General features: G+C 59.9%; 2 protein-coding genes across 8 annotated transcripts in view; both read left to right on the forward strand.

The window, feature by feature from the left end:
• The window catches only part of CBFA2T3 (CBFA2/RUNX1 partner transcriptional co-repressor 3), a 41,492-nt gene extending 24,505 nt beyond the window's left edge, over positions 1-16,987 (forward strand). For 5 of the 7 annotated variants that reach the window (XM_090061941.1, XM_090061937.1, XM_090061942.1 and 2 more), the window contains exons 3-12: positions 940-1,017; positions 2,959-3,200; positions 4,042-4,131; positions 7,548-7,729; positions 8,339-8,589; positions 8,983-9,068; positions 9,444-9,639; positions 10,224-10,292; positions 10,529-10,719; positions 11,541-16,987. In XM_090061941.1, the coding sequence (XP_089918067.1) occupies positions 940-1,017; positions 2,959-3,200; positions 4,042-4,131; positions 7,548-7,729; positions 8,339-8,589; positions 8,983-9,068; positions 9,444-9,639; positions 10,224-10,292; positions 10,529-10,719; positions 11,541-11,870 (1,715 nt within the window). In that variant the 3' untranslated portion in view covers positions 11,871-16,987. The remainder of the gene's footprint in view (positions 1-939; positions 1,018-2,958; positions 3,201-4,041; positions 4,132-7,547; positions 7,730-8,338; positions 8,590-8,982; positions 9,069-9,443; positions 9,640-10,223; positions 10,293-10,528; positions 10,720-11,540) is intronic. The other 2 variants (XM_090061938.1, XM_090061939.1) reach the window with 2 other exon arrangements.
• PABPN1L (PABPN1 like, cytoplasmic) lies at positions 12,233-24,212 on the forward strand. Its single transcript, XM_090063203.1, has 10 exons — positions 12,233-12,385; positions 13,076-13,199; positions 14,695-14,776; positions 19,083-19,254; positions 20,448-20,556; positions 20,709-20,776; positions 21,710-21,816; positions 22,926-23,013; positions 23,335-23,480; positions 24,173-24,212. The coding sequence occupies exons 1-10, from the start codon at positions 12,233-12,235 to the stop codon at positions 24,210-24,212; spliced, it is 1,089 nt and encodes a 362-aa protein (XP_089919329.1).
• The last annotated feature ends 1,979 nt before the right edge of the window (positions 24,213-26,191 follow it).

The raw sequence follows: 26,191 nt of genomic DNA on the forward strand, positions 1-26,191 counted from the left end.
AGGAGCTCCAGGTAGGGCCACGGGATGCCGGAGTGACCTCCCCCCCCCGCCTGCTCCAGATGTTCCTGCATCCGCCATCCGCCAGCGGCGTCTGGCCATCGGGGAGCGGAGGGAGCCGCGCCGCGCCGCTAATCCCAGCCCTGCACCAGCTGGGCTGCCTCTTCCTGCAGGCTTGGTGGCGTGCGCCTGCATGCACGTGTGTGCACACGTGTGCACACGTATACCGGGGTGTCCCGTCCGCACAGGCACCCGGCTTCTCTCCAGCTGCCGAGGCTCCAGGCATGCATTAGGAGCTGCTGTGCTGCAGGAGGGGGGAGGATTTTGCGCCGGGACTCGGCCCCCATAAGCAGCCTGGCTCCAGGGTTGCCCCGCCGTGGTGCACGTCTCATGGGGCTCGGGGGACAAGGAGGGGTGCTGCCAGCTGGAGAGCCTGGCAGGGTCTCTGGGCTCGGGGGTCCGTGCCACATGAGAGAGACCCGATGGCGCCACAGGAGACTGCACTGACACGGCCGGAGCGACCCGTCTTCTAGCCAGGACTCCTGGGTCCTCTCCCCAGCTGCTGAGTTTCTCAGGAAGGGGCTGAGGGAGCCCCTGGCAGAGCCAAGCCCTTCTGGGTGTCTGTGCCGCCCCGCGCTGGTCCCCGCTGTCCCGCCTCTACTCACAGCCCTAGGCAGCTCTCCCCTCTCCGTGCCTCAGTTTCCCTGCTGTTCAGCCCTGCGTTGCAAGGCTCGGAGCCTGGAGAAGCAGTGCCAGGTAGGGAGCGTGAGGGGCCCCGTCCGCTCAGCATGTCACGTCAGGAGCCCCCTTCCCGCTGCAGCTCGTGGCCTCGGCCACGCGGCCCCGGTCGGAGGTGCCGGGGCCGGCGCTGCAGAGCCCCCCGGGTGGCACCGTGGCCCCCTCGGGTCTCTCACGCTAGCGTGTGTTTTATTTTGCTTGCAGATCGAGAAGCTGGGCCCCCGACGTTTCTGCCCCGCGGCCGTTTTCAGGGTTGCTTGAAATGGTCGATGGTCTGTCTCTGTAAGTAAAAGGAAACACCCACCCGTGAGAGACCCAGAGGCCCCAGGCAGCACCCCCACCTTCCCCGGGGAGGAGAAGCCCCCCGCCCCCATTCTGCCCCGACTCGGGGGGGCACAGCTTGCCCCCTGCCCATGACTGGAGAGGGTGCCACGGGGGTGCTTTCCCTGGCACTGCGGGGAGAGCCTGGGGGCACGGCGCTGGCAAGTGGCTCGGCTCTTCCATGTACACGCCAGCTGCTGCCCCCCTAGCAGCAGGGGTGTGGGGCATCCTGTAGCCCTACAGCTCAGCCCTCTGCCTGGGCAGGGCAAGGAGCCAGGACAGCTGGGAAAAAGCTTGCAAAGCCCCCAGCCCAGGGGCTCCTGGTACCCACCGGCATCTCGAGTCCTGTAGCCCCAACTTTCCTGGCTGCTCCCTGCATATGCAGGGAGTCTCGGCGGTTCATGGGGAGCAGCTACGGCGAGTCCAGGGCTGGAGGAGACCAAGGAGCGGGGATAATAAAACGAAGCCCGTTCCCCCAGCACGGCCATCGTGGGTCTGGGCATAAATGGCAGCAAGGGAGATGGGAGCCGGACCTGCGTAAAGGTGCAGATGGGGGAGCAGGGTGCAGGGGACCGGGTCCCTGCCAGCCCCCTCATCGAGCTTCTCTGCCCATCCCAGCGCCGCCGGCTTTCCCCGTCCCCGTGGGTCCAGGGATGTCCAAGAGGGACACGTGCGGAGTCTAACTTAGTAACGCACCTGTCGCTGGAATAAAAGCGCTTGTGGCCGGCCGGTTATTTTGGGACCCTCTTGAGCGAGCGGCTGGCGCTGCCCGGCGGGAGAGTGAGGGGGAGACCGGCTGGGGAAACACAGAGGCAGGGCTCGGGCGCCTGGCACGGCGGGCAGGTTGGTAGCTCTCCCCAGCGGCGCAGCGTTCCCAGGACAGGGCGCTGTGTGCCCGGCGGCTTCCCCGAGCGGGGGCGCGTGCATGCTGTGCCTTGCGGGCCCGCGTGAGAGGTGAGCTCTGGGGGTGGGCCGTGTCATGGCGCCGGCGAGCACGAACCCCTGTGGTTTCCCCAGCCCCTGGCATTGTCTGGGCGGGGGCTTCCAGCTGCAGGGGGGCTCGGGGACCCTGGGCAGCGGCTGGGGGTGGCGGTGCGGAGGATCCTAGTGTCTCCCGAGCTGGCAGCCTGCTAGGGGATGCAGCTGCCGATGAGGGCCATGAAGGCAGGGGCTGGGCCCCGCTTGGAAGCAGGTGCCCCTCGCTGCCATTCGGGGTACACGTGCAGCCAGTGTACATGGGCTCTGCTTCTGCCTCAGCACCGATCCCCATGGGCTGGCCTGAGCTGCACATCCCAGTGTTCGGCACTGGGCACGCTGCCGTTTGCCCACGCCACGTCCACGGCTTGGATTTCCTGAGGTTAATGCTCGCCCCCGTCGTAGTAGGGCAGAGGCTTAGTTTCCTGGTGCAGCCGGGGAGGGTGGGCAGCTCATTATAGGGCAGGCTCTGAGAATGGGTCTCGTCCTGGTGCGCGTGGTGTGGGGGGGTGCTCAGGGGGGTCGTGCTCCGGCGCTGCGTGCTGCGTGGAGCTGGGTGGCTCTGTGGGCCCCTGGCAGGACGGGACAGCCTGGGCAGTGGGTTTAGCAGATCGTGGGTGTGGGTGTTCGCTGTGCATCACTGCTGACTTTGCCCCCAGCTGGCAACACGGCTTTGGGGGGCAGGTGAGATGCTCCCCATTGCTGCTGTGCCATCCTGGACTCCACCCATGCCTGCGGCACCGATGCCCGGCTGCAAGCAGCCTGCCCATTGCAGGGCCACAAAGCTGCCCCCAGTGGCACAGCGCCCTGGTACACGGCACACTGCCCTGGCTCCCGCTACTGGGAGGCAGCGCCCTGCGCTAGGATGTCCACTGTCCCACGGCCCTTCCCCACCATCTGACCTCCTCGCCCTCCCTCTCGTTGCAGTAATGAATGGAAGCAGCCACTCCCCCACGGCCATCAACGGAGCGCCCTCAACCCCCAACGGGTTCAGCAACGGGCCGGCCACCTCCTCCACGGCCTCCCTGTCCAACCATCAGCTGCCCCCGGCCTGCGGCGCCCGCCAGCTCAGCAAACTCAAGCGCTTCCTGACCACGCTGCAGCAGTTCGGCAACGACATCTCCCCGGAGATTGGGGAGCGCGTCCGCACCCTGGTGCTGGGGCTGGTGGTACGTGGCAGTCTCTCCCACAGGGGACTTGGACCCACTGCTGAGCTCTGGGGCGCTCGTAACATAGGGGGAAAGGCCACCCACGGGCTGCCTTCAAATTTGGGCGATGCCCTAGGGGGGTGGACAGCCAGTGGGAGTCTTCCAGTGCTCCACCGTTGTGCCTCGTTGGCTGAATGTGCTGTCACTCAAGGATTTTGGAGTCACTCTTATCAAGGAGAGGCCTCCACGTCCACACGTCCTGGGTAGATGGGTGCAAGGGGGATGGCCTGGATGCAGCCAGCTCTGAGCCAGGTGCGAATCCTGCCTGGATGTCCTCCAGCACCAATATGCAAAACCCAGGCAGCTTCATGCTCCCTCCCACCGGGGAGGAAAATCCACTCCCTTTCCCCTTCAGCAGCATCGTGGGGTGCAGACACATCCCCTTGCTCCCATGAAAAGTTCCCAGGTTGAAAGTGGAGGGTGCTAGCTGCCTTGGCCAGCTGGGACAAAATCACAAGGAGAGGCATGGGTTGGGGAGCTCCCCCTACTTTCCCCCTCCATGGTGGTGCAAAAGGGAATGGGGCACCCTCACATGGAAGCACATTCGTGGGAAAACATGTACTATGGGGCTGCCTTCCCCACAGCCCACAAAGATCATGGAAGGAGCTGGCCAGGGGCTATATGGCCGTGCCTGCCCAGGCAGCAGGATAGTGGGGTCACAGACAAGAGAGGGTGCGGGCAGGTCAGGAGCTCTCCTCCATGCTTGGCTGGCTGGCGATGGTGGGTTTAGGAGCTCAGGAGTGGGGTTGGGGGAAGCTGCTCTTGCCCTCGGTGCTCTGCTCACCCCCGGCTCTGCCCGCAGAACTCCACGCTGACCATCGAGGAGTTTCACTCCAAGCTCCAGGAGGCCACCAACTTTCCGCTGCGCCCCTTCGTCATCCCCTTCCTGAAGGTAAGCTCCCTGCTTCCCCCCAGCCCTACCCGGGAGGAGCACCCTTGGTTGCTTGCATTGCTGGGGTCACCCTGGAAGCCTTCTCCTGGGGCAGGTGGGGAGCCGCAGGCCGGGGGATGCTCTGCAATGCGTGGCTGGGGGATGCCCCGTGTCAGTGCATTGCCTAACGCCAGGCTGGGGAAGGAGCAGCTGGCAGAGGGTTGCAGCAGCAGGACATCAGAGCTATCCTAGATGTCACAGAGACACTGGTTGGAAGGGACCTGCAGAGGTCACATCTGTTCCAACCCCTGCCCGAGGCAGGATCAGCCCCGTCCAAACCAGTCCAGGCACCCCTTGTCTGAACTCTGCATAAGAATTTACTTGGCGAACCGCCAAGCTGCCGGGGCTGGGAGGTCCCTCCATGCAAGGGTCTCAGCTGCTTTGATTGCACCGTCTTCCCCAGAGCAAGGGAGGTGCAGGGGCAGGGAGCTTTTAAGCCTCTCTGGACTTCTTGAGGCTGGGATGATGCTTGGTGGAGGGAGTGGGCAAGCATTGGCTGTGCCCACTGTGTCCAAAATGAGAGACCCTCTACCCCCAGTGCCTCGGCACAAGCTTGCACACGCGTTGTCCCACGTGTGAAAGGCGCTCTCGGAGCTGTTGGCGATGAAAGGCAGGGCGAGGCCCATCTGGTAGCCATTTGCAGGGCATTCGAAACCTCCCATGTTGGCTTCCCTTGCGATTGAGTGCAGAGCCTGCGTCGCCACCCGGCTCTAGGGGATCCGCCGCGTGCGGGCGGCGCTGGCAAAATCCCTCTTTGCAGCTGCTGTTCGGCTGCCCAAGTCTATCATAGGAGTTGCAAAGGCAGGAAAAGCCATTCCCCTGGCATCTGGACTATCCCCTGTCCCTGGGCCTGGGGGCTCTTCTCAGCCGTTGCTGCAGCTGCAGGAGTCTGCCCAGAGCAGCCTGGAGGCCTCAGTGTTGTTCCCCTTGTGCAGTTGCTATTGAGCACAGGAGTGAGGGGCTCAGCCTCCGAATCAGACCTTTCTAGACCTTAAATGCTGACAGCTGCAAGTGGGAGGGGAGCGGTGGAAAACCCAGGTCAGACCCAGGTCACCCTCCCTTCCAGCCTCCGCTCTCTGCCTGTGGGACACCAGCCTGGGTAGGATGGACTTGGAGCCTGGCTCAGTGCATGGCAGCTGGGAGGCACCAGTGTGACCCAGTACATGGGCTCCCTAGGCTGCCCAAGGGGTTTAGATGCACATCTTCCATTGACATGTGTGCCAAAGTCCTCTGTCCAAGTTTGGAGAAGTCTTTGGTGTTGAGGGCCAGCCCTGCCATCCCAGCAGTCGGGGATAAAGCCCAGCCGTGTCCCTGGCTGCAGGTGGGTGCTGCAGGCACCCAAGCCGCCCCACAGCCCCGGGAGGCCGGGGTCTCGCTCCCCACCTCCCAGCCGGGGAAACAGAGCCTGGCTCCCAGGAGCGTGCAGCCCTGGCCAGGCCAGCGGACAGCAGTGGGACCTGCTCAGCGCCTCTGGAAACCAGGGGTCCTGAGCTCTAGTACAGGGCATGACGTCCCATGTAAGGGGGGCAGCAACTCTGCCCCTCCGTGCCTCAGTTTCCCTGCTTGGGAAGTGGGGAGATGAACCCAGCAGCCCTCCCAGAGCTGCTGTGCTGGGGAAGTGGAGCAGGAGGGTCCGTGCCACGTCTCTGCCCCCTGCCCGGTTCTCTCCGTCCTGTGCCCAGGCCCGGTGGGAGCGGCAGCACCTCGGACAGCTGCCGAGAGCCCAGCTGTGGGGTCCCTGCAGACGTGGTGGCCTGGGCTGAGCTCCAAGGGGCCTGGTCTGGCTGCCTCCAGCGCCCTGGCTCATCCAGTCACCCTGGGGGCACAGGGCACTGCCAGCTGCAGCAGGCCAGGCTGGGACTGGGGCTTCCCGAGGCTCCATCCTCCCCAACCCAGGGGCCCCCTCGTCTTCCCGGTGCCCTCCGTACCCTGGGTCCCGGCAGCCCCATCTCCTGCCATGGAGACATGGGACAACACTCGCCTTTGTGTTTGCTTTCTTGGCACCCTGCGCCCAGCTGCTTCCACCCAGGGCTGCAGCTGCTCTTCATTAGGCTAAAAGTCTCCAGCCGGCCGCAGCGTGTTTCCCAGACTCAGGCTTCTCCTCCTCCCCCCCCACCAAGTTATTTACTTAAATGGGGAGAGGGGGGGAAAGAGCAGGCGGGAGGGATGTTTGCTGCCCTGGAGTCTCCAGCTCTGCGTTTCCTCAGCTCGCGCCCTAACATGTTCAACAGATGGTGGCTTGGCTGGCGACCAGCGGCCTAAATAGGAAAGCAGGGCTGGCAGCGAGCGCGCCGGGCCTGCCGCGGCGCTCGGCTGCTTCATCCTTGGACGCGCTTCCCGGGGTCGTGGCTCCATGAGAAACGCGGTGGGTGGGGGAGGTTAGCAACCCGGCCCTGCCTGTCCCGCCGGCCTGGGAGCTGGGGTGGGGAGTGGGGGGTGCTGGGGCTTCTGCCTTGCAGCGCCTGAGCACGGGGTCAGGCCACGCCGAGCCAGAGCTGTGCGCCTCCCTGGAGGAGGGGGCCCAGCCTGCGCGGGCAGAGGGAGCGGCAGGCGTCTGGCGTGGCAGGCGGAGGGGTGCAGGAAGCCTGGCGCCACGGGCCTCAGCTGGGTCCCAGGGATGGGTCATCCAGCTGGGCATCCAGCCGAGGGCAAGGGGATGTCTGGTACCTGTCTGGAAAGAGCTTGCGTACACGTACACACACACACACACACACACACACACACACACACACACACACACACACACACACACCCCCATGTGCATACACACACAGGTACCCATCTACATGCATGGATGCACACATGTGCACACATTTACTTGCAGGCATGTGCACACACATGCACACTTACAAACAAAGACCTACATGCATGCACATACCTACACGCATGTGCATATACACACAGCTACATGCATTCGCACACAGATTCACTCACTTTCATGCATGCACATACATACCTATGTGCATATGTGCATAGGCACCCATCTACATGCATGTGTGCGCACACAAGCATGCACACACATGCACACACTTACCTACATGCATGTACATACACACACACATATGCATGCATGTGCACGTGCATATATCTGCATGCATGCCCGCATGGGTGTGCACACATTTACTTGCATTTACACGTGCTTGTGCACAGCTGTGGCACATGCATGTAGATATATGCAGTGCCCGCATGTCTCAGCAGGGCAGTCAGCCCCTTGCATCCGGGGCTGCTTTCTCTCCCACTGGCTTCATTGTGCCCTTCCTGGAGCCACGGGGGCTCTCCCCCAACAGGTAGATTCTCCCAGCAGAGGTCCGGGGTGGAGGGGAACAGAAGGACGGGTCCTGGAGGTGTAACTCTCTACCTACCCTGTGCACTCACAGGCCAACCTGCCCCTGCTGCAGCGCGAGCTCCTGCACTGCGCCCGCATGGCCAAGCAGACCCCAGCCCAGTATCTGGCCCAGCACGAGCAGCTGCTGCTGGATGCCAACGCCTCGTCCCCCATCGACTCCTCTGAGCTGCTGCTGGAGGTCAACGAGACGGGCAAGAGGAGGACGCCAGACAGGTAGGGGCTCCCCTGCCCCTTTCCCCTCCCCACAGGCCCCGTGCCAGGCCCAGAGGGCAGATGCCACCCCCCCCCATCCAGCTGTGGTGGGTGCAGCCCCTGGCCTGGGGCTGGCAGCTGCTGATCCCAGTTGCTGCAAGCAGTGCAATGCAGCCTGCCCTGCCCATGCAGACAGACCCTGTCCTCCAGGGGCTGGGGTGAAGGGGATGCATCTGGGCACTGGCTGGGCCAAGGGATGTCCACAGTGATGGGTCGGGAGGTGGCGCTCCCACTGCCAGCTTCCCCCAGCAATGGACAGCTTGAATCCTTGCCTGAGAAGAGCGTCTAAGCTCTGTGCACCTCACACCCTGCTTCAGGCCAGTGCTACCCACCATGCTACCTTCTTCCCCCACCCAGAGCAGAATGTGGCCCCCCCAGCCCCTAGCTGAGCCACGGGGGACTGAGTCCCCCTGCATGGGAGAGCACCTGGCCAAGAGGGCATCCAGCAGCTGCATTTCCCAAGACACGAGTGCAGGGAGCCCGGGGGCAGGGTCGTCCCGGTGGGGCCGGCGGCACACGGACATGGTGCTTGCTGCCCAACAGCATCGCCCTCTCTCCTCCCCGGGCCAGGACCAAAGAGAACGGCGTGGACCGCGACCCCCTGCACCCTGAGCACCTCAGCAAGAGGCCATGCACGATGAGCCCTGCCCAGCGGTACAGCCCCAGCAACGGGCTGAGCCACCAGCCCAATGGGCTGCCCCACACTGCGCCCCAGCTGCCCCAGCACTACCGCCTGGAGGACATGGCCATGGCCCACCACTACCGCGATGCCTACCGGCACCCCGACCCCCGCGAGCTCCGCGAGCGCCACCGGCAAGCGGGTGAGTGTGACGCGGCATGGCAGGGTGCGCGGCTCCACAGTCCTGCCCCCTCCCTTACCCTGGGGGTGGGGCTGAGCTTGGAGGAAGCAAATGGGGATGAGCTGGAGAAAGCTGCTGTCTCCCACGCTGCGCCCTGCAGACAGAGCCTGGGGCTTCCTCCAAGCAAGGCGGGATGCAGCCCTGGGGGCTTGGAGGGCATTGAGGGCACGTGCCAGGGGCCGGGGAACTCCAGCCCTGCCCCTGTTCCCAGGCTGCAGGGGCAGGAAGCATCTCTGCTTTGGGTTTGCGCAGCAAGCAGAGGTGATCAGCAGAGCCCTGGAGCTGGGGGACGGGGTCCACAGCTGGCTGGGGGCTGGGGAGCAGCTGTGGCCGACGGGCATGCTTCTCTCCCAGCTGTGCATGGCGCCCGCCAGGAGGAGGTGATCGACCACCGGCTGACCGACCGGGAGTGGGCCGAGGAGTGGAAGCACCTCAACAATGTACGTACTGCGCCAGGCAGGGACCGGGGGTCCAGGGAGACTTGTGCTTGCTGCCAGGCCTGTGGGAGGGCCTCGAGGAGCCGGCATTCCTGCAGAGGGGGTCTCAGTTTATCCATGCTGAGCCCTGTGGCACGCACCCTCTCTTTTGGCTTTCTCGCCTGGCTCTGGCAGGGTCCCCACTCCCTCCATGCCTTGCCCTGCTGAGCCTGATACCCCTCTGCCCTGGAGACGGGTGGAAGCTGCTGGACTCTCCTCCCATTTGGGATCCCTCCTTCTTGCCCCCTTGGGGGAGGGAAGGGAGGGGAAGTCGGCACGGCGACCCCGGGGGCGCCCCGCTGCCCCGCCAGGATCTCATGAAGGCTCTGCTTCCTGCAGCTGCTCAACTGCATCATGGACATGGTAGAGAAGACGCGGCGGTCGCTGACCGTGCTGCGTCGCTGCCAGGAGGCCGACCGCGAGGAGCTCAACCACTGGATCCGCCGCTACAGCGACGCCGAGGACATGAAGAAGGGCGCCAGCCCCACCGCCCGCCCTCACAACAGCTCCTCCGCCCCTGAGCCGCCCCAGTTAGGTATTGATGGCATGGACCTGCCGCTCCCCTGTCACGTACCCGGGCATCGTCTCTGTTGGCAGCCTCTGGGTCTCAGGGAAGACAGCGGAGTGGGGCGTGGGGACAAGGGAGCCAAGCTCCTGGTGCAGGGAAGACCCGGGCAGTGTGTTCACAGCCTGTTCCTGCCTTGGGGATGGAGCTTGCTAACACCTGTCCGGACTCTGCCATGCCTGGAGCATGTGGCATCGTCCACTGATTTATCCTGCTCCCATCACAGCCGCAGAGAGCCCATGCAGCATCCAGCGCGCAGGGTCCTGGGATCAGGGCCCTGAGGTCCAGCAGCAATGCAGACTAGGCTATGCGTTATTTACAATAATGAGAAACTAATTAATATTCATAGTTATACAAATAGAAGGGATCATAACCTGGCCATGGGGTATTGGCTTGGTGCATCTGAGCGCAGCTGTTTGCCTGGGGGACGCTGGAGCCCCAGGGATGCCCTGTCCTTCGGGTGCGGTGGTTCTCAGCGTCCAGGCGCAGCGAGGAGCGGGTCTGGTCTGACCAGCCCTGCCTCCTAATGTGCTCTCCCTGCCTGTTGCTTGCAGACGCTCACCGTGAGTTCGTGCCCAGGCCCCTCTCCGGTTACATGCCCGAGGAGATCTGGAGGAAAGCTGGTGAGTGTGACACCGTGGGCTGTCCCCATCTCAACCCTAGCAGAGCAGTGCTGAGAGCAAACCCTGCCCTGTGCAAAGGGCTAGTGTGAAAGGTGCATGTGTATGCATGTCCCAAAGCCAGGCCCCATAGGACCTCCTGACCTGCACCCCCATAGCCAGGCCGCCGGGTCCCCGTGGGCACCTGGCTGCAGGCTGCCCTACATGCCAGGTGCCGTGCTCTGTGCTCTTGCCTCCAGAAGAAGCCGTGAACGAGGTGAAGCGTCAGGCCATGTCCGAGCTCCAGAAGGCCGTGTCGGACGCCGAGCGCAAGGCCCACGAGCTCATCACCACCGAGCGGGCCAAGATGGAGCGGGCGCTGGCAGAGGCGAAGCGCCAGGCATCAGAGGACGCGCTCACTGTCATCAATCAGCAGGAAGACTCCAGCGAGGTAGAGGTTGGCCGGGGAAGCAGTGTGCACCATGGGGTGGGAGTCTGTGGCATGGTGGGGTCCAAAAGTCTCTGCAAGCCCTTGGAAATCAGCGCCTTTACACAAGACAGCCTTGCCATGAGCTCTGCCCCATGCAGGGGCTCCCAGCTCCTGGGCCTGTGCTCGGACCAGGCATTTTCCAGGCCTGGAGGGTTTCAAAAGCCCCTGTCGGGTGAAACCCAACTTCAGGGACTACAGCAGGTTGTCCACGAGTCGACAACATGTGCATGAAGAAAATGCTTTCTCCCATTCGTTTTAAACCTGCCACCTACTAAAATTTGCAGGCAAGAGGTTTAAAAGGAAGAAGAGGAAGTACTTTTCTGGCGCAACACGTAGGTAACTGGTGGAGTTCATTGCCGCAGGAGGCGGTGGGGGCAGAGAGCATTGCCAAGTTCACGGGGTGGACAAATGCATGGATCTATTAATGGCTGTTGAGCAGAATACTTGGAGATGTTTCTTCTGGCATCTCTAAACCAATAAAGGTGCATGCCAGGAAGGGTAATGAATAGGGGATGGATCACTCCACAGACCCGGTTCAATGCTCGTCCTCTGTAGCATCTGCTTCTGCCACCGTCGGCAGCTGGGCTAAATGGACCCAGTATGGCACCGCTTATGTTCTCATTATCTTTGCTGGGGCCTAAACTCGGGTGATGTCAATGGGAAGAGGCTTCTAGCTTGCGTTGGGTTTGAGCTCCAGAGCGTTCCCCGGGGCAGGGGGCGGTAAGGCCGGATGCTCGCGCTACCCTGCGGCTGACGCCTTTGCTTTCTGCCCCCCCACGCAGAGCTGCTGGAACTGCGGGCGCAAGGCGAGCGAGACCTGCAGCGGCTGCAACACGGCGCGTTACTGCGGGTCTTTCTGCCAGCACAAGGATTGGGAGAAACACCACCACGTCTGTGGGCAGACTCTGCAGGGCCTCCAGGCTCCGGCCGGCGCGGCCCCCTCTGCCGGGGCGGGCTTGGGGGTGGCCGCCGCTCAGCCGGACGTGGTCGCCGTCACCCCCTCCATCACCAGCGTGGCCATCGCGGCGAGCCCCAGCGAGACGGGCTCGTCCGCCGCGTCGCGCTCCGGCACGCCGGCCACCCCGGCGCCTCTGGAAGCCACGTCCCGCTAAGTGACCTGGCCGTCGCCTGACTGACCAACAGAGGGGAAAGAAACAGAGGAATCTACAAACCGTCACTGCTGCTACTGCTTCTCTCCAAAAGAAAAACCAGACTGCATTCAATGCAACCTCCTCAGCTACCTGACTCATGTTTGACCTCCAAAACGACCTCTCGAATTCACATGTAATCCTCACGGATCCTCACACTGGGCTTTAAAGTGGAGTTACGGCAAATACCAATCTTCTCCGTTCTCTCTTCGGTTCTTTTGGGTTTCTTTTCTCAGTATGATTTGGGGGATGATTGTCGTCGTCGTCGGTTTTTTCTTTTCTTCTTCCTTTTGTTTTTTCGGATGTGGGATTTGTCTGCCAACTCGATGCCTCTCGCCCCGGGGAGCGGGAGCCCTTCGGTCTCTGTCCCGCTGGAGACGCGTGGGCACGTGCGTGCGTGCGGGTATGGATGTGCACCAAACAGCTCTCTCGGCCTGGCCGGGGGGGAGCGGCGTGACAAAGGATTTCGGTTTCGGAAGGCAAGAAACTTCTTTTCGTCTTTTTTTTTTTTTAAAAGGAAAGAGAATTAAAAAAAAAAAAAAAGAAAAACCGTCAAACTCTTTGGCTTTAAGTAAAAAAAAAAGAAAAAAAAAGAAAAAAAAAGAAAAAAGAAAAATCCCAAAAAAACAAACCAAGTGAAGTGAAACCAAGTGAAGGAAGCGTACCTGTAAACTACCTTGCTAGCTAGCCAAGAACATACCAGACTCACCTCTGCTCCAAAGGAAATCCAAAAACAAACAGAAAAAAAACAAAAAACCCAAACTTTTTTTCCACTGCCAAAGTTTGTTTCGTTCTGTTGCCGTTGGTTCTTTTTGACCTTCCCGTTCCTTTTTTGGTTGGTTTTTCGCGAGACGAGGAACAGCGTTCGTTTGTTCCAACCAAACCACGACGACTGCTTTCCCGGCGCCGGGCAGAGCCAGCCGCGTCGGACTCCTTGTGTTCTTGGGGGGCGGCGGGGGGCCGTCCCGGGCCGGACTCTCGGCTCCCGGACCTACCTTGGAGGAGGACGGACGCAGCTCTGGGGATGGAAAGAGTTTTGGTCCAATAAAGCAAAAACAAAGCGAGCCGCCGAGGGCTTTGTGTGTGGGTGGGGGGTGCGTGCATACGTGCGCGTGCAACGGGAAAGCCCTGCTCCCGGCTTTGTCTCTCTGTGGATTATAAATGCCTAGGGAAGAGCCAGTGAGGAGGTCCGAGCCCCGGTCCTTGTCCAGAGAGAGCATCGTTCCCAGCCGGACTGTGACAATCCGTCGTCGGTTCTCCGCGTCTGGTCAGCGCGCGAGCAGAAGGCCGCCGGTACCGGTGCTGCCTGGCCCGCGTACTCCTTCACTACCTCTGCTGTCCAGAGCCCGCCCCTCTCGCTCCGGCATCTCTCCACGGCCGTCTTGGCTTCTTCCAAACTTCGCCAGGAAAAGAAAAGAAAGAGACGCCTTTTGTCCTCTCCCTTCGGAAGACTCTATTTGCTTGTAGATAGGTGTCCCCCCCTCCCCACCCCTGCTTTTGTGTCTAGCTCTTCTCCAGATGTTTGCTCCAGTCCGGTGATGAACATGGCCATTGGGTTCATTTGGGTTGGTCCTTTTTATTTTTTAATTTCGGTTCTGCTTTTCTTTGCTCCCCTTCCCTCTCCCTCCCCCATGCGATTCTGCGATGATTTCTAGGAGGAAATAAAGGAAAGGGGAAAAACAAACACTTTTTCTTAGAGAAGAGGAAAAAGAGAGAGAGAAAGACACTGTCGATTATTTTGCATTTCTTGCATCATTGTATAAAGCGCAGAGGGCAGGAGTGCAATATGGAAAGTGGCATGGCTACGGGATGGGGGCAGCCCCGCCACGGCCAGGGCAGACACCCTGTATGCTAATGTGAATGTACATAGTCTTTGCAGAGGTCCAAAAAAAAAAAAAAAGAATCCTATGGAAGCTAATAAAAGAAGAGACGTTTGCCAAATACCAAGAGAAGCCACTGACGTGCGTGCAGTTTAGGAGCTAGGTTTTAAGAAAAAAGAAAAACAAAACCGACAAAAAAACAACCCTTCTCCCCCTCCCCACAAACTCGGTGTGTTCAGTAGGAGCCTCAGTCCCGGACCCGCAGCCTCTGTCACGTGTGGTTTCTTTTTAAAAAGAAAGAACAAAGAAAAAGGAAGGATGATTATTTTTTTTTGCAAAGTTCCCAGTTGCTCGTCACGGGGCAGGGCTGAGAGCAAGTGGCAGGATGCCCGTGTGTGGGTATGCTTTTCTCTCCCTTCCCCTGCCCTGTAGCTGGCTGCGGCCTGGGAGAACCGTGGTCTGGGTCCGTGGCAGCCGGTGACGGGGGGCTCGGGGTCAGGGGCTGCGTTCGGCCCCCCCGCGCATTGCCTCGGACCGGTGCACTGCGCGGCGGCCCACGCGGTTCGCATCTCCGTCGTGCTGTTTTCCTCTCCGGGTGGTCCAAGCTGGCAAAGACCCCCCATCTCTCACAGGCACTTCCCCATGTAGCAGGGTAGGGCCGTGGTGCCACGTGACTGTGTCTCTGGGCCCCGCGACCGCGTGTCGAGGCTGGTTTGCTGCCGGGAGGGCTGTCGAAGGCGCTGCATGGGCATTGGCATGGCTGTTGCAAGACAGACCCAGGCTGGAAGTGAGGGGTGGCAAGGACCTGCCATCATGCCCCGGGGTCTGGTCTGTCCCCACTGCCCCCCACCCTGTCAGCTGTCTGGGCGGAGGCAAGGGGGAGCTTTGGGGTTGATTTCCACGGAGCCCGGGGCTCAGTTTCCCAGCTCTGAGCGCCTGTCAGTTCTGACCTTGCATTTATTTGCTAGTTTGCCACAGCCAGAAGCCCCCTCGCTTGCTAGCCCTGCTGCTCCCCATCACGGTGACATGTCGCATGACCCTAAGGACAGGGTACTCTGTTGGGCGCATCGACTAGCAGCGGGGGGCAGCAAGAGATGCACGTCTCCCTGCTGGGCATGCCTGGGTGACTGGGGGAAGCCAGCGTTGAAGCCCCCGGGTCCCAAGAAAGCAGCAAAGCCCACGTAGCCAGCAGAGAAGTCCTGCCTCTGCAAAACCCGCTGCTTCGCCCGTGCCGTCCCGGGAGGAGCACAGCCAGAGCGCCACGCAGCAGGGCAGAGGCCCGGCGTTGGAGAGGGGAAGGCGAGGGCCTCCTCCCTGGAGCTACCCAACCAGACCGGCCACCTGCACCATCCAGGATGCCCTGCCATGCCAGCTGCTTGAAGCTGCCCGGGCTCCTGCCTGCTGTATCTCCGACGCGCTGGCAGTGCAGCTCAGAGCATCGAGGATGGCAGTTTGTGCAGGCACATGGCATCGGGACCCAAAGCTGAAAGCAGAGGGGGTCGGTGTCCTAGCAGCCTCCAGGCCAGGTGGGCAGGGGGAACACGGCAGGGGCGGGATGGAAGAAGGGGGAGAGGGGAGCTGCAGGAGAGGAGCCAGCGGCCAGCTCCAGGGCGTAGGGGAGTGAGGGAGGGTCTGGGCTGATCCGCTGGTGGTGGGTCACGACTCATGGCATGGCCAACCTGCCTGCCCAGGTCCTGCATGTTCCCGATTCTTTGCCGTCGGCACCCCCAGGCTGCGCGGGAAGAGACCGAGACCAGGCCAGAGTTTTGGGGTGCCCAATGCAGCAGCCACAGGCATTGCTGGTAAAGCAGCCAGGGTGGTTTTCCCTCGAGTGTGGCAGAGGGTGCGTGCAGGCAAGCCAAGGCTGGGCCCCTTTGCCGCCCAGGCTGAGGTCTCAGCACCCCAGGGGCCTGCAGGGCCGTGGCCTGTGATGGGGCAGGGCGGTCAACAGGCAGCTCTACCGCCAAGCAGCGCTGGAGCCCAGGGGCACAGCGGGCTACGGACGGGGTGGGGGCGAGGCGGCCGGTGCAGAGACAGGGGCTTTGTTGGGCTTTAAGCACGACTCGCCACGAACCCATCTCCATGGTGACCTCCTCTTCCTCAGTTTCCAAATTGAAATCCAAGCTGAAACCAAAGCAGCCCCTTCCTGCCAGGTCAGCCCCATTCCCGCCTGCGCTGTCTCGCCGCTGTGCCTGCTCCTCAACGGTCCGGATGGCACCCTAGCGAACCCCCGGTCCCATAGCTCCCCGCCTGTTCTCGTGGCTGGGCATGGTGCGCAGCACCCTGGCAGCTGCCCCCGGGACGAGGTCAGGGCTGCGGGGACCCACAGGGCTTACATCTTGTGGGCCAAATGCTCCTGCCCCGCTCCTGCCTCTTGCAAGCAGCCAGACCCCAGGGGAGCGCCTCTCGGAGACATTATACGCAGGGCTGCTGGATTAGGAGTGTGATGCCTGCCCTCAGGGAGACCCCCTCTGCCATCCCTGCATCCTGGCTGTCTTGCGGAGGGGCCTGGGGATGAACCAAGCCATTTCCCGGCTTCTGGGTTGCTGGGGGAACACCCCAGCAGCAAGCTCCCCTTGTCCGCAGCGTCCAAAAAGCAGATGTAAACGCAGAGCAGGGGAAACGGCCCCCAAATCCACGTGGATTCAAGGCTTCTACTCGGTGGTTCCCGGGGTCCAGGCCGGCTCTAGCAGCTCAGCTGCAACCCAGGAGGATTTTGTTCAAATTCTTGCACAAGAATCAAAGCCACCAGGAGTGCAAGGTGCTCTAGCGTCACCCCACTGGGGCGCGTGGCTTGGGATGCAGCCAGATTCAGGGGAGACCAGCCCAGCCCACCCTCGGGGCAACTCTGCCGTGTCAGCAGATGTATGCCGGGGGTGGGGGTGCCCCCCTCGTCTGCTGCATACACGCATAGAGCTGGAGAGCCGACTGCCGCGTGAAACTGTGCAATACTTGAATGGGAGGGAGGAGGGGTGCTGGGTGCCTCAGCACATCCCAAAACCGCTCCGAGAAGGGAGAAAACAGAAGTCCAGCCCCCCACACACGCGTCCTGCCCTGCCCGCCCCGTCCCTGCTGTTTGTTGGTTTCCGTGGCCGTTGCAGAGAAATGGCGCCGTGATCGGAGTTTTTCGGCATGCTGTCCCTTCCCCTCGCTGTTTCCTACGTGTACTGTATGTTTGACCTGTGAAAGATGTAAACATTATGATTCAGGTTCTGTCTGTTCTTAACTCTGTATCTGTGTAATAAAGACGATTTACTATCACCCCCAGGCCTCGGCTGCAGTGGTCCCATGCCCCCCTCCCCGGGCGAGCAGCCGGGTGTGGAGGGGGGCTCAGCCCTGCCGCATCTTGGATGCTAGCGGGGGACTCGGGTGGATCTAGCATTTTGAAAAGGGGGGTGCAACACGGCCAGGTGCATCATCACCTCTAAAACAACACACATTTCTCTCCTGTTCAAAAGAAACTAGCAGTGTGACTCATATGCTAGGGCTGAGCACCGCATGATTCAGTTTGAAGAAGCAAAAAAACCAAATATCACTTCATTGGAAAGAGTTCAGATCAACTTGGCAGGGCTGTGAAAGAGGAGCTTCAGTGACCAGGAGCAGCGACGGGGCAGAAGAAAGTCTAGCTGGATAAGTGGAGCAATAAAAGGGATGAAAAAGGAGAGAGGGTGGTTCACACCTGTGGGACGAAGAGTTTCTAAGGGGTCGGGTAGACAAGGAGCCCCACGAAGGCTCTTTCTGCTGCACGAAGAGTTTTTAAACCCTCTTATGGGAGTAGGGTTTCAAGATGGGACTCACACCTAAGGACCTTGCCTGAAAATACACTGCCACCTCCGTGGCTCGGGCAGGGACCCCAGGCCCCTGGGCCATGAGGCCGGCTGGGTTCAGGGAGCCTGGTGCTCTGCGTTGTCTCGTGCTTGGGATATGCAGGACAGGTCTCCAGAGCAGGGCGCGTTCCCAGCCGGGCTCTCTGGGGCCACCAGAGGATCACGCGGACCTCATGGGGCGACTCCTGCCATGAGTCCCCTCCAGTCTGTGGCCAGGACTCCTCCCCAGGGAAGGGTGCTGGGTGTGCTGGCAGAGCCCCCAGACCTACCCAGCACCCCCATCTGGATCTGGGCTGCCAGGGGCTCCCCTCCTGGAGGCCTGGGGACCCCTAATCTGAATGACTTGGGTGGCAGTGCTGCCTCTGCAGGGTGGTGCAGCCACCTCTGGGGTGGGACGCAGCAGCTGCTCATCCTGGTGTACTCCTCAGCTGAGGAGCCCAAAAGCCTTGACCTTGACCCTGCTCCCTGGGCGGTGCACAACCAACCCCCAGCACCCTGCAGCATGCCCAGCAGGTCAGGATAAGCTTCCCAGGGGTGCCAGAGGGGCTATGAAGCTGGTCCTGCTGGGACTTTGCAAGCCAGCCTGTGCCAGGGGCGAGCAGCTGGCAGCCACAGCTGCAACCACTGGGCAAGCCAGCCCGAGGCCCCGCCTCCTTGGGAGGGCAAGCCGTGATTGGCTGCTGATGTATCAAATGGGGGAAGTGGTGGGGCAGGTGGGGGCTGCTGGTGGAGCTGCGATGTCCAGGCTGGGAGCAGGGTAATGGGGCAGGGGCATGTCCCAGTAAGGCTCGTGGCACTGCTGGGTGCTGGGATGGCGCAGCCCTGTCCTACCTGCTGCGGATCCAGGTCTCAGGTGCCCACTAAGCACCCGGCTGTTTCTGCCTGGGGGGCTCTGGGCCAGCCCCTGCTTTAGAGCAGCGTCTCTCACAACCATGGGGTGTGATGCAAAAGTGAATATATGAAAGGGCTGCAAACAAATGTTAACAAGAGTTTCTTGTCTCCTTTCAAGGAGAAAAATATGGGAAACCAGGGGTTTTCCCTTGCAGGGTCCTTGTCCAAAAAAGGTTGAGAAATGCTGCTGGAGAACAGGGGTCCTGGGAAGCTCCAAGGAGACCCCCACGGGCCAGGCAGCATCCCAGACCGTGCTGGGCGTGTGTTGGCCTGAGGACCTGCCCTGCCGCTCCCCCGGCTGCTCGTGAGAATTGCTAGGGGCTGGATCAGACCCTGGGTCCATGTTGCCCAGTCTCCCATGAGAGCAGATGCTGGCTGGAAGGGTGTGTGGACTGGGTCTGAGCTGGGTTTCCCCTGCTCCTCTCCTGTTTGCAGCCTCCAGCACTGAGGGTCCAGGCAGGTCTGACCGTGCCCCGCGCTCCCTGCTCAATAGAGACCAATGCCCCTTTCCTCCAAGCACGTACCCGGTCCCTGGGTGAATCTGGCTCTCAGCTTCCACCACATCTGGTAGCAATGAATCCCGTGCTTGAAGGACACGCCGCTCTGATTTGCCTGGTTCTCTCCCTGTCCCTATGAAGCTCGTTCTTCCTGGACCCCTCTGGGATCTGGTGGCAAGACCCCGCGGGGGCCCTGGTGACGGGGGGCTCCTGGGATGCGGTGGAGATGGCTACCTGGCAGAAGACGGGTGAGGTCTCAGACCTGAGCCAGCTGGAGGGAGACAGCGTGGAGGAGCTGGAGGTGGAGGACCCGGTGAGTGGACCATCCATGGCAAAGGTTAATGTTGTCCTAGCTGGGACCTGCTGGGGGGCAAAGGGAGAGGACCCCCCTCCGTTGCAGGAGCGGTGAGGTCCTGGCCCTGCCTAGGGGGCTGTGTGCACCCGTGAGCATTGCCAGCACCCCGGGGACCATGCCCCTATGATGCTTTGCGGCGCCACACAGAGCTGCCCTATGATGCTTCCTCATTGCCTTGAGAGGGGATGTCTGAACTTCTAGGTGCGTGGGGGGGACTCGTGGGAAGGCATTGCAGGACTATCACCCCTCCAGGGATTTAGTCTCCAGGGCAGCGGAGGGTCAGTGGGGGTTTAATTCTCTTGCTGAGGCATACAGTGGGGTATAAAGCAACACCAGTTTGGAGCAAGAGGGTGAGGCAAAGGGGTGGTAGGGCCACTCCACTTCACATCAGAGCCCAGGCACAGCACAGGCACCTGCAGGGAGTGTGATATCGCCATCCAGCCTTTGCAGAGTATTTGGCACAAAGGGGTTTCTGCTCCTGCATCCCTAATAGCAGGCTTGTTCCTCCACCTGAGATGCCCCAGACCTGGAGGCAACTCCTGGGTCTCTAAGGGAGTAAATCGAAGCAGACCCACAGAAACGGGGTAGAGCTCACAAAAGCTCCCAAGCTTCGGAGCCACTGGTGCCCCTCGTGCTGCTCGGCTCTCACCTTCAGTCTTGGCTTCGTTAGGGTACGTGGCTCTGGTTTGTCTGCAACCAGCTGCAACTCTGCTCCCCTCCAGCCTGTTTGAGTTGCAAATGCTGCAGGGGAGCATTCGCTGCCAGCAAACGCTGTTTTGCAGTGGTGTTAAGGACACGCTGCTTAGACTCCCCTCTTCTCCAAAGCATACGCAAGGAGATGAAATCTCTCCTGTAAGCCAGGAGAGAGTGTGAGCGAGCCAGCAGCCTGCCCCGTCTTGTGCTTTTCTGATCGGCAGTGAGGACTGCAGAGCCCAAACCCCCTGGCTCCTCTTCCTCCATGTGCCCACTTTCCAATGCCCTCAACTGCCTAAGAGCAAGGTGCAAGCAAACCCTGCCTCTTTCCCTGCAAAACTCACCTGTGCCAGGTGCTGCAGACTGAGAATAGCCAGGATGGGCAGGGGGAGCAGCTGCCACAGGATCCCCTTCGGGCACTGCGTTCTCATGCCCGTGGCATTGCGGCTTGGTGTTAGGAGCTGGAAGCCATCAAGGCCAAGGTCCGCGAGATGGAGGAGGAGGAGGAGCGGCTGAAGGAGCTGCAGGCAGAGGCCCAGAGTCACCTCCTCATGGCAGCAGAGGCAGGTACGGTGCTGCAGCCTCTGGGCGCTGGGGCAGGGCCATTAGGCGGTGGGGGTGCCTCTCTGGGATGCATCAGGGTGGGCTGCGTGAGTTGCGGGGTCTCCAGTACCAGCCCCTGAAGCTTGGTCATTTCAAAGTCTCCCTTGTCCCGGCAGGGTTTTTCTTTCCTAGGACAGCAGAGGAAAAAATCAAGGCTGATCAGAGATCTGTCTATGTGGGAAACGTAAGTGGGGAGAAAGGAAAAGCACTGGTGGCTTTCTGGGCAAAAAGCGCAGCTGGTCCATTGCTCCTTGTACTAACAGCCATGAGTACCTGGAGCCTCCTCGAGCCCCTTTCCGGGAGCAGCTGTCTTGAATTTACTGCTTCAAACTCATCTCCTTGATTTCCACCTGTTGCAAGGGGCTGGCTGCAGGTCTTGGCTTTTCAAAATCCTGAGTGGTTTGATCAGAGTTGTTATCATGTGCTGCGGTTTCCATTTCCCCAGCTGGGTGATCCTGTCTTTTGGGACTGGGTGCATCTGTCTGGAGTGGGATTTGGGTACCATGGATCACCAGGTGTAAGCCCGACTGAAGTGACTTGTAGGCCTTGTGAACTGGAGGCTGGGGGAATACGGGGGTGCGCAGCTTCCAGCACCCTTCCTGCCAGTGAACTCCTTCATGGGAATCATTGCATGAATGCAAAGACAAAAACTGTCCGGTGCTGCCTGAGCTTGCATGGGTTTGGACTAGAGCGAATGTGCACAGAAAGGTTTCAGTGGCATTCACCTGATTCTGGATAACTTGCTGGATCTGAAGTAACAGGAGCTCTGTATCCAGACTCAAAGATGCAGAAAACCCCAGACAATGCTGGAAGCAATAGGAGCAGCCTCAGAGCATGCAGGTCGCATCTTATTCCTCCAATGCTGCAGACAGGACCTGTTTGGCATGATGCAAACCTGGCTGCAATGACATTGGCATTGAGCCACTTCCCGATTTATAGCGCCCAGCACGGCAGGCTGCCACTGGCTCACGTCATTAGTGAGAGTTGCCTGTGTAGGAGCTAGGAAAGGGATGCCTCCTAGCTGGCCTCTTGGCGTTGTTTAACGAGGCATGAGTAGCGTGGGTGAAAGGCTGGGCCATGCCCTTGGTGCGTGGCTGAGCGGGGCATGCTTTGGCAGGTGGATTACGGTGGCACAGCGGAGGAGCTGGAGTCCCATTTCAACAGCTGCGGGCAGGTCAACCGCGTTACCATCCTCTGCGACAAGTTCTCCGGACATCCGAAAGGGTCAGCTGGGCTGGTGGCACCTGGGATGGTGCAGGGGGTGCGCGCTGTTCTGAGACCCCCCAGGCCTCTGCCACTCTCCAGACCTTGACCCCCTGGTCTCTCTTTCCCTGGCTTTGGCTGGGGATAGCCACTCTAAGCCCTGCCTTGCTGTATAAACCCAGCCACGTATTCGTGCGCTGAGTGAATGGGGGTGAGCTGCCTGCTCCGGGAAGGGTGCCCGTCCATGCATCTCTCCACATGCTCGTGCTCCTAGTGGAGTAACTCATGAGAAGCTATGGGGGCAATAAGTGAGCTGTCTGTCTGCTGGTCCAGCAACGAGTCAGGGTCCTTGCTACAGCATGGATCCACTGCTCACCATGTGGGGAGGGAGAGGAAAGCTCCTCCGACACGGTAGATCCCATATTGGGTCCCCGTGTGTAAATGCCCCCTTTGCACCACAAGTGCACAGATGTGTTATGGTGATTGCCCTGCATGCTGTGCCAGCTGCTTCCACGGCTTCCCTGGCAAGGAAGTCTCCCTGTCTGAACCAGACAAGCGGGGATTGTTAGTCAAGTGCTGAGGAGGCTCTTCGTGCTGGACGGGCTGCTACCTAAGCTCTGGCCATGGGAGAGCATCAGCACCAGACCCAGCGGGGTCTGCCTGGGCGCCGCGGGCTGTTCACTGGGTATTTGAAGCCAGCAGAGATGCAGCCTGGCCTCCCAGGAGGCTTCCCCTTGTTTCCAAGTCCCCTGAGCCAGCAGGAAGCTTAGCAGCCATTTCAGGTCCCTCTTCTGACTTTTACCACGCAGCAGAGCCCTGCCCCATCTCAGCTGGGTGCGCAGGCGTCTGCTTAGGAAGAGCTGGGTTGGAAGCTGCTGGCTTGTGCTTGAGGTTTTAGCTAGAACCTGGCTTAGTAACCCCATGGGTTGGGGACCTGCACTGGTGTCAAGCATGCTTCCAAACACGGATGACTGCAGTTTTAGCTGCGGCGTGCCAGGGTCTTGGATGGGCAGCTGTCACCTTCTTGGTGCCAGCTGTAGCACTGCCGGCTGGAGCATCCTCTCTGGGCTGTTCCCTGGCGCCCTTAGGAGCGGTAGAGCAAAGGGGTTTGTCCTCCTGTCACCTCCTAGGTACGCGTACATTGAGTTTGAAGACCAAAGCTCAGCGAAGGCGGCTGCGGCACTGGACGAAAGTGTGTTTCGCGGCCGGGTCATCAAGGTGAGGCTGGCGGGAGTGACTGGGGGGTTGTCTTCCAGGTTTGTGCCAGGCTGGGCTAAGTTAGCGGTGCCCAGGCTGGCCAAGGGTTCCCAAGCACAGCTCAGGGGATGAGGACTGCTGTCGTTTAGGCACCTGGCTTCAGCAGGGGCAGTCAGGGCTGTGCTCTGTAGCCTGGGCAATGGAGACGCCGTGTGCTCCATCCCACCCAGCTGCTGGCAAATTTAAGACCTCTGCACATGCCACCCGTGTGCTTGGAGCTGGGGGTTTCCTGCTCCCCGGGGCAGCGAGGGGGCAAGCTCCAAGCCTTTGGCTGTGTCCTAGGTGCTGCCCAAGAGGACCAACATGCCAGGCATCAGCACGACCGACCGTGGCGCCTTCCGGGGCCGTGCCCAGAGCAGGGGGGGCCTGTGTTATGGGGCAAGCTTCTGCAGAGGGCAGCGAGCCTGGCCACGCGGCAGGGTGTACAGGTGAGGGCGGCGGTCCCTGCTGCTGGGGGGCCAGCGGTGGAGCACAGCATCACGGTGTACCCACACCAAGCAGGGCTCGCGTGTGGTGGCCTGGTAGCCAAATGTAGCTCATCACTGCCACGAGGACAGCTTCTCCTTGGTCCGTCCCAGTGCTGGGAGATGATGCTAAGCACCAGCCTAGTACTCTACATCCATCCAGCTCTGGACCAGTCATTAGAGCACAGGCTTCAGGCCAGGGGTGTGCTGTATACACGCTGCCTCTGCTGGGAGGGACGACCCCTTCAGCCTGCTCCTGGGTTGGCTCTGCTCTGCTCCAGTCCATTTCCGGGCTCCCAGTGGGTTCCTGCACAGTCCACCAGCGTTGGGGTGCTTCAGAGTCTGCAATGGTCAGCTCTGACTCCAGGCTCAGCAAGCTGTGCTGCTTAGCAGGGGAGGTGAAGGATCCCACCAAGGGTACAGGGGTGGGAGGGCTCACAGGTTTCCTCTAGTCAAGTTTTCTCCTTGGGGGCGGAGGGTTTGCTGCAGGAAGAGGGCGCACAGCTGGTGCAGGGCACAGAGCCCAGGTATGCTGCCCGTGAGGCCTGGGTCCATCAGGCCTCTGCCCATGCTTCAGGTGGGCTGGAGAGCAGGCATCGCTCTGCTTTTATAAGGGACTGGCTGTGCACTCTGACGCTGTGTTTGATCTTGTCCAGGAGCCGGGGACGGTTACTGCCGTGGTATTCTCCCTACTAGACAAAGACAAGATTGTGCTGGAGATGGCGACAGGACTGCATTTAAAAAAACAAAAGGGGTGGCAGGGTGCTGAATGGGAACCTAGGTGAGCAGAAAGAAGTGTGGGGTGTCTTGTCTGTGTGGGGTGCAGCAAAGGGGGTGCTGTATTCTGTGCCATGCTGGCACCTTTCCAGGCATTTTGGGGTTGCCCTGCGGGTCATTCTTAGGGAGCCCATTCATCTCCCTGGGAGGCAACCCCACGTTTCTGAGCATGGCATGACTGGAACAGAGAAACCAAGCTCCCCGCATAGCTGTTTTCATCCTGTAGAAGCTGCAAGAAACGGGGTTTGGGCACCTAGAGCAGTCAGCCCATGTGCCAGCTGGACCAGAGCTGTCAGGGGCATCTTGCTTTCTCTGCCACACTCAGGGGTCCAGACACAAGAGCTAGGTGCCCTGAATTCTGTTTTCTGGGACCCACTCGTTCAGCTGACCAGTACCCAGACTCGGTGGGATATCTCTTGGGCACAAGCAGATCCTGGAAGCAAGGTGGGATTTCTTCTACCCCCTGAACTGTTGATGGGAGTGAAAGGGAAAAACCCTTGGTGAAGCAGCTAAGTCAGATTCCAACCCCCATCCCACCACCTTTTTCTTTTTTTAAATGTTAGTTATAAAGACTGCCTGGGTTTCACCTCTGATCTTGCTGTTAAAATAGGCCTGTCGTACATCCTGGGGTGGGGTGGCTGAAGAGGCGTGCCTGGCCCTGTTCCTCTGATGAGGCTTGTGTTAATGCCGGTCAGCGCATGAGATCTACCCACTCACAAACCCTGCTTGGAAGCTGATCCAGAACCCGGGGGGTGCAGGGAGTGTCGTCTTGAGCTGCACCTCCCAGGGGCTGGGTCTGAATCCAGCCCGTAGAAACAAGGCGCGTTTGCAGGGGGCCTAAATGCAGTCTCCCTCTATTCCTGACACTATTCTCACAGTGGGGAGGTCTCATCTCAAGGCCCGAGGTGGTGAGAACAGTTGTTGTTTCAGGCTGGGAGTGCAAGGGCTAAGCATATGGGGTTCATGCTTAGCAGCTGCCTGGCACAAGCCATTCCTCCTGGTCTCCCTTCCACATGCACCTTGACTGGCTGATTTTTAAAGGAAAATTATCCTTGGTTTAAAAAAAACCTAGTTAATATTTGGCATTAAAAATTTAATTTTAATCTAATTCTTGCCCTGATCTTTCAGGACCTTTGTTCAGGATTCCTTTACCCCAGAGCTGCAGGGAAAATAACTTTGATACCCAGCTGAGGGGACACTGCCAGGTACCGTTGTCTGGGGAATAAAAAAAGACCTCTCCATGCCTGCTTCAAAGGAGAGTCGGGAAGCTTTCCATTCTGGATCTTGTGAAATCTTGTGGATCTAACAGTTTGGACTGCAAGTTCTAAACATAAATCCCAAAATCTCATGTTTCTCTGAATAAACTTGGGAGCCCTGGGACTTCATCCTTGAAGAATAAGTTTGTTTTAGATGCAAAGTACCTGGCAGTGACTGTCTTTTAAGATCACTTGTTGAAAAGGGAATGTTGAAATCTGGTCTTGACAGGCAAAAAGATTTAACTCACTTTTATGTGTAACTATTTATAAAAATAGCGTTGCATTTGTTGGGGGGAGGGGTGGGAGGGTGGGATAACAGTTGCTGTTTCTAACATGTTATGTTCCTGAGAGAGAACTGTAAATGTCATTTCTATAATTTTTTAAAAAATAAATGCTCTTGCTGTCTAGAAAAATCATTATCCCAAATGAAAGTTCACTTTGCTATTGCTAGGGGATGCTAGATCAGATCCACAGCCATGTGTGTCTGCATGCAGGTGGTAGATAAATAAGTGTAATATTTGTGTTAGCTCCCCTCACCTTATTGCTGCCATATATCCCTGGGAATGGTCTGCCAGCTGTCTGCTTGGACTGATAAGCGTGCCTGTGTCAATAGCTGCAATGTATCCGTGTTGCATGGCTGTG

Source organism: Crocodylus siamensis, chromosome 9 (genome assembly GCF_052110815.1).
Source record: "Crocodylus siamensis isolate JL-2025a chromosome 9, ASM5211081v1, whole genome shotgun sequence".
NCBI classification, from domain to species: domain Eukaryota; kingdom Metazoa; phylum Chordata; order Crocodylia; family Crocodylidae; genus Crocodylus; species Crocodylus siamensis.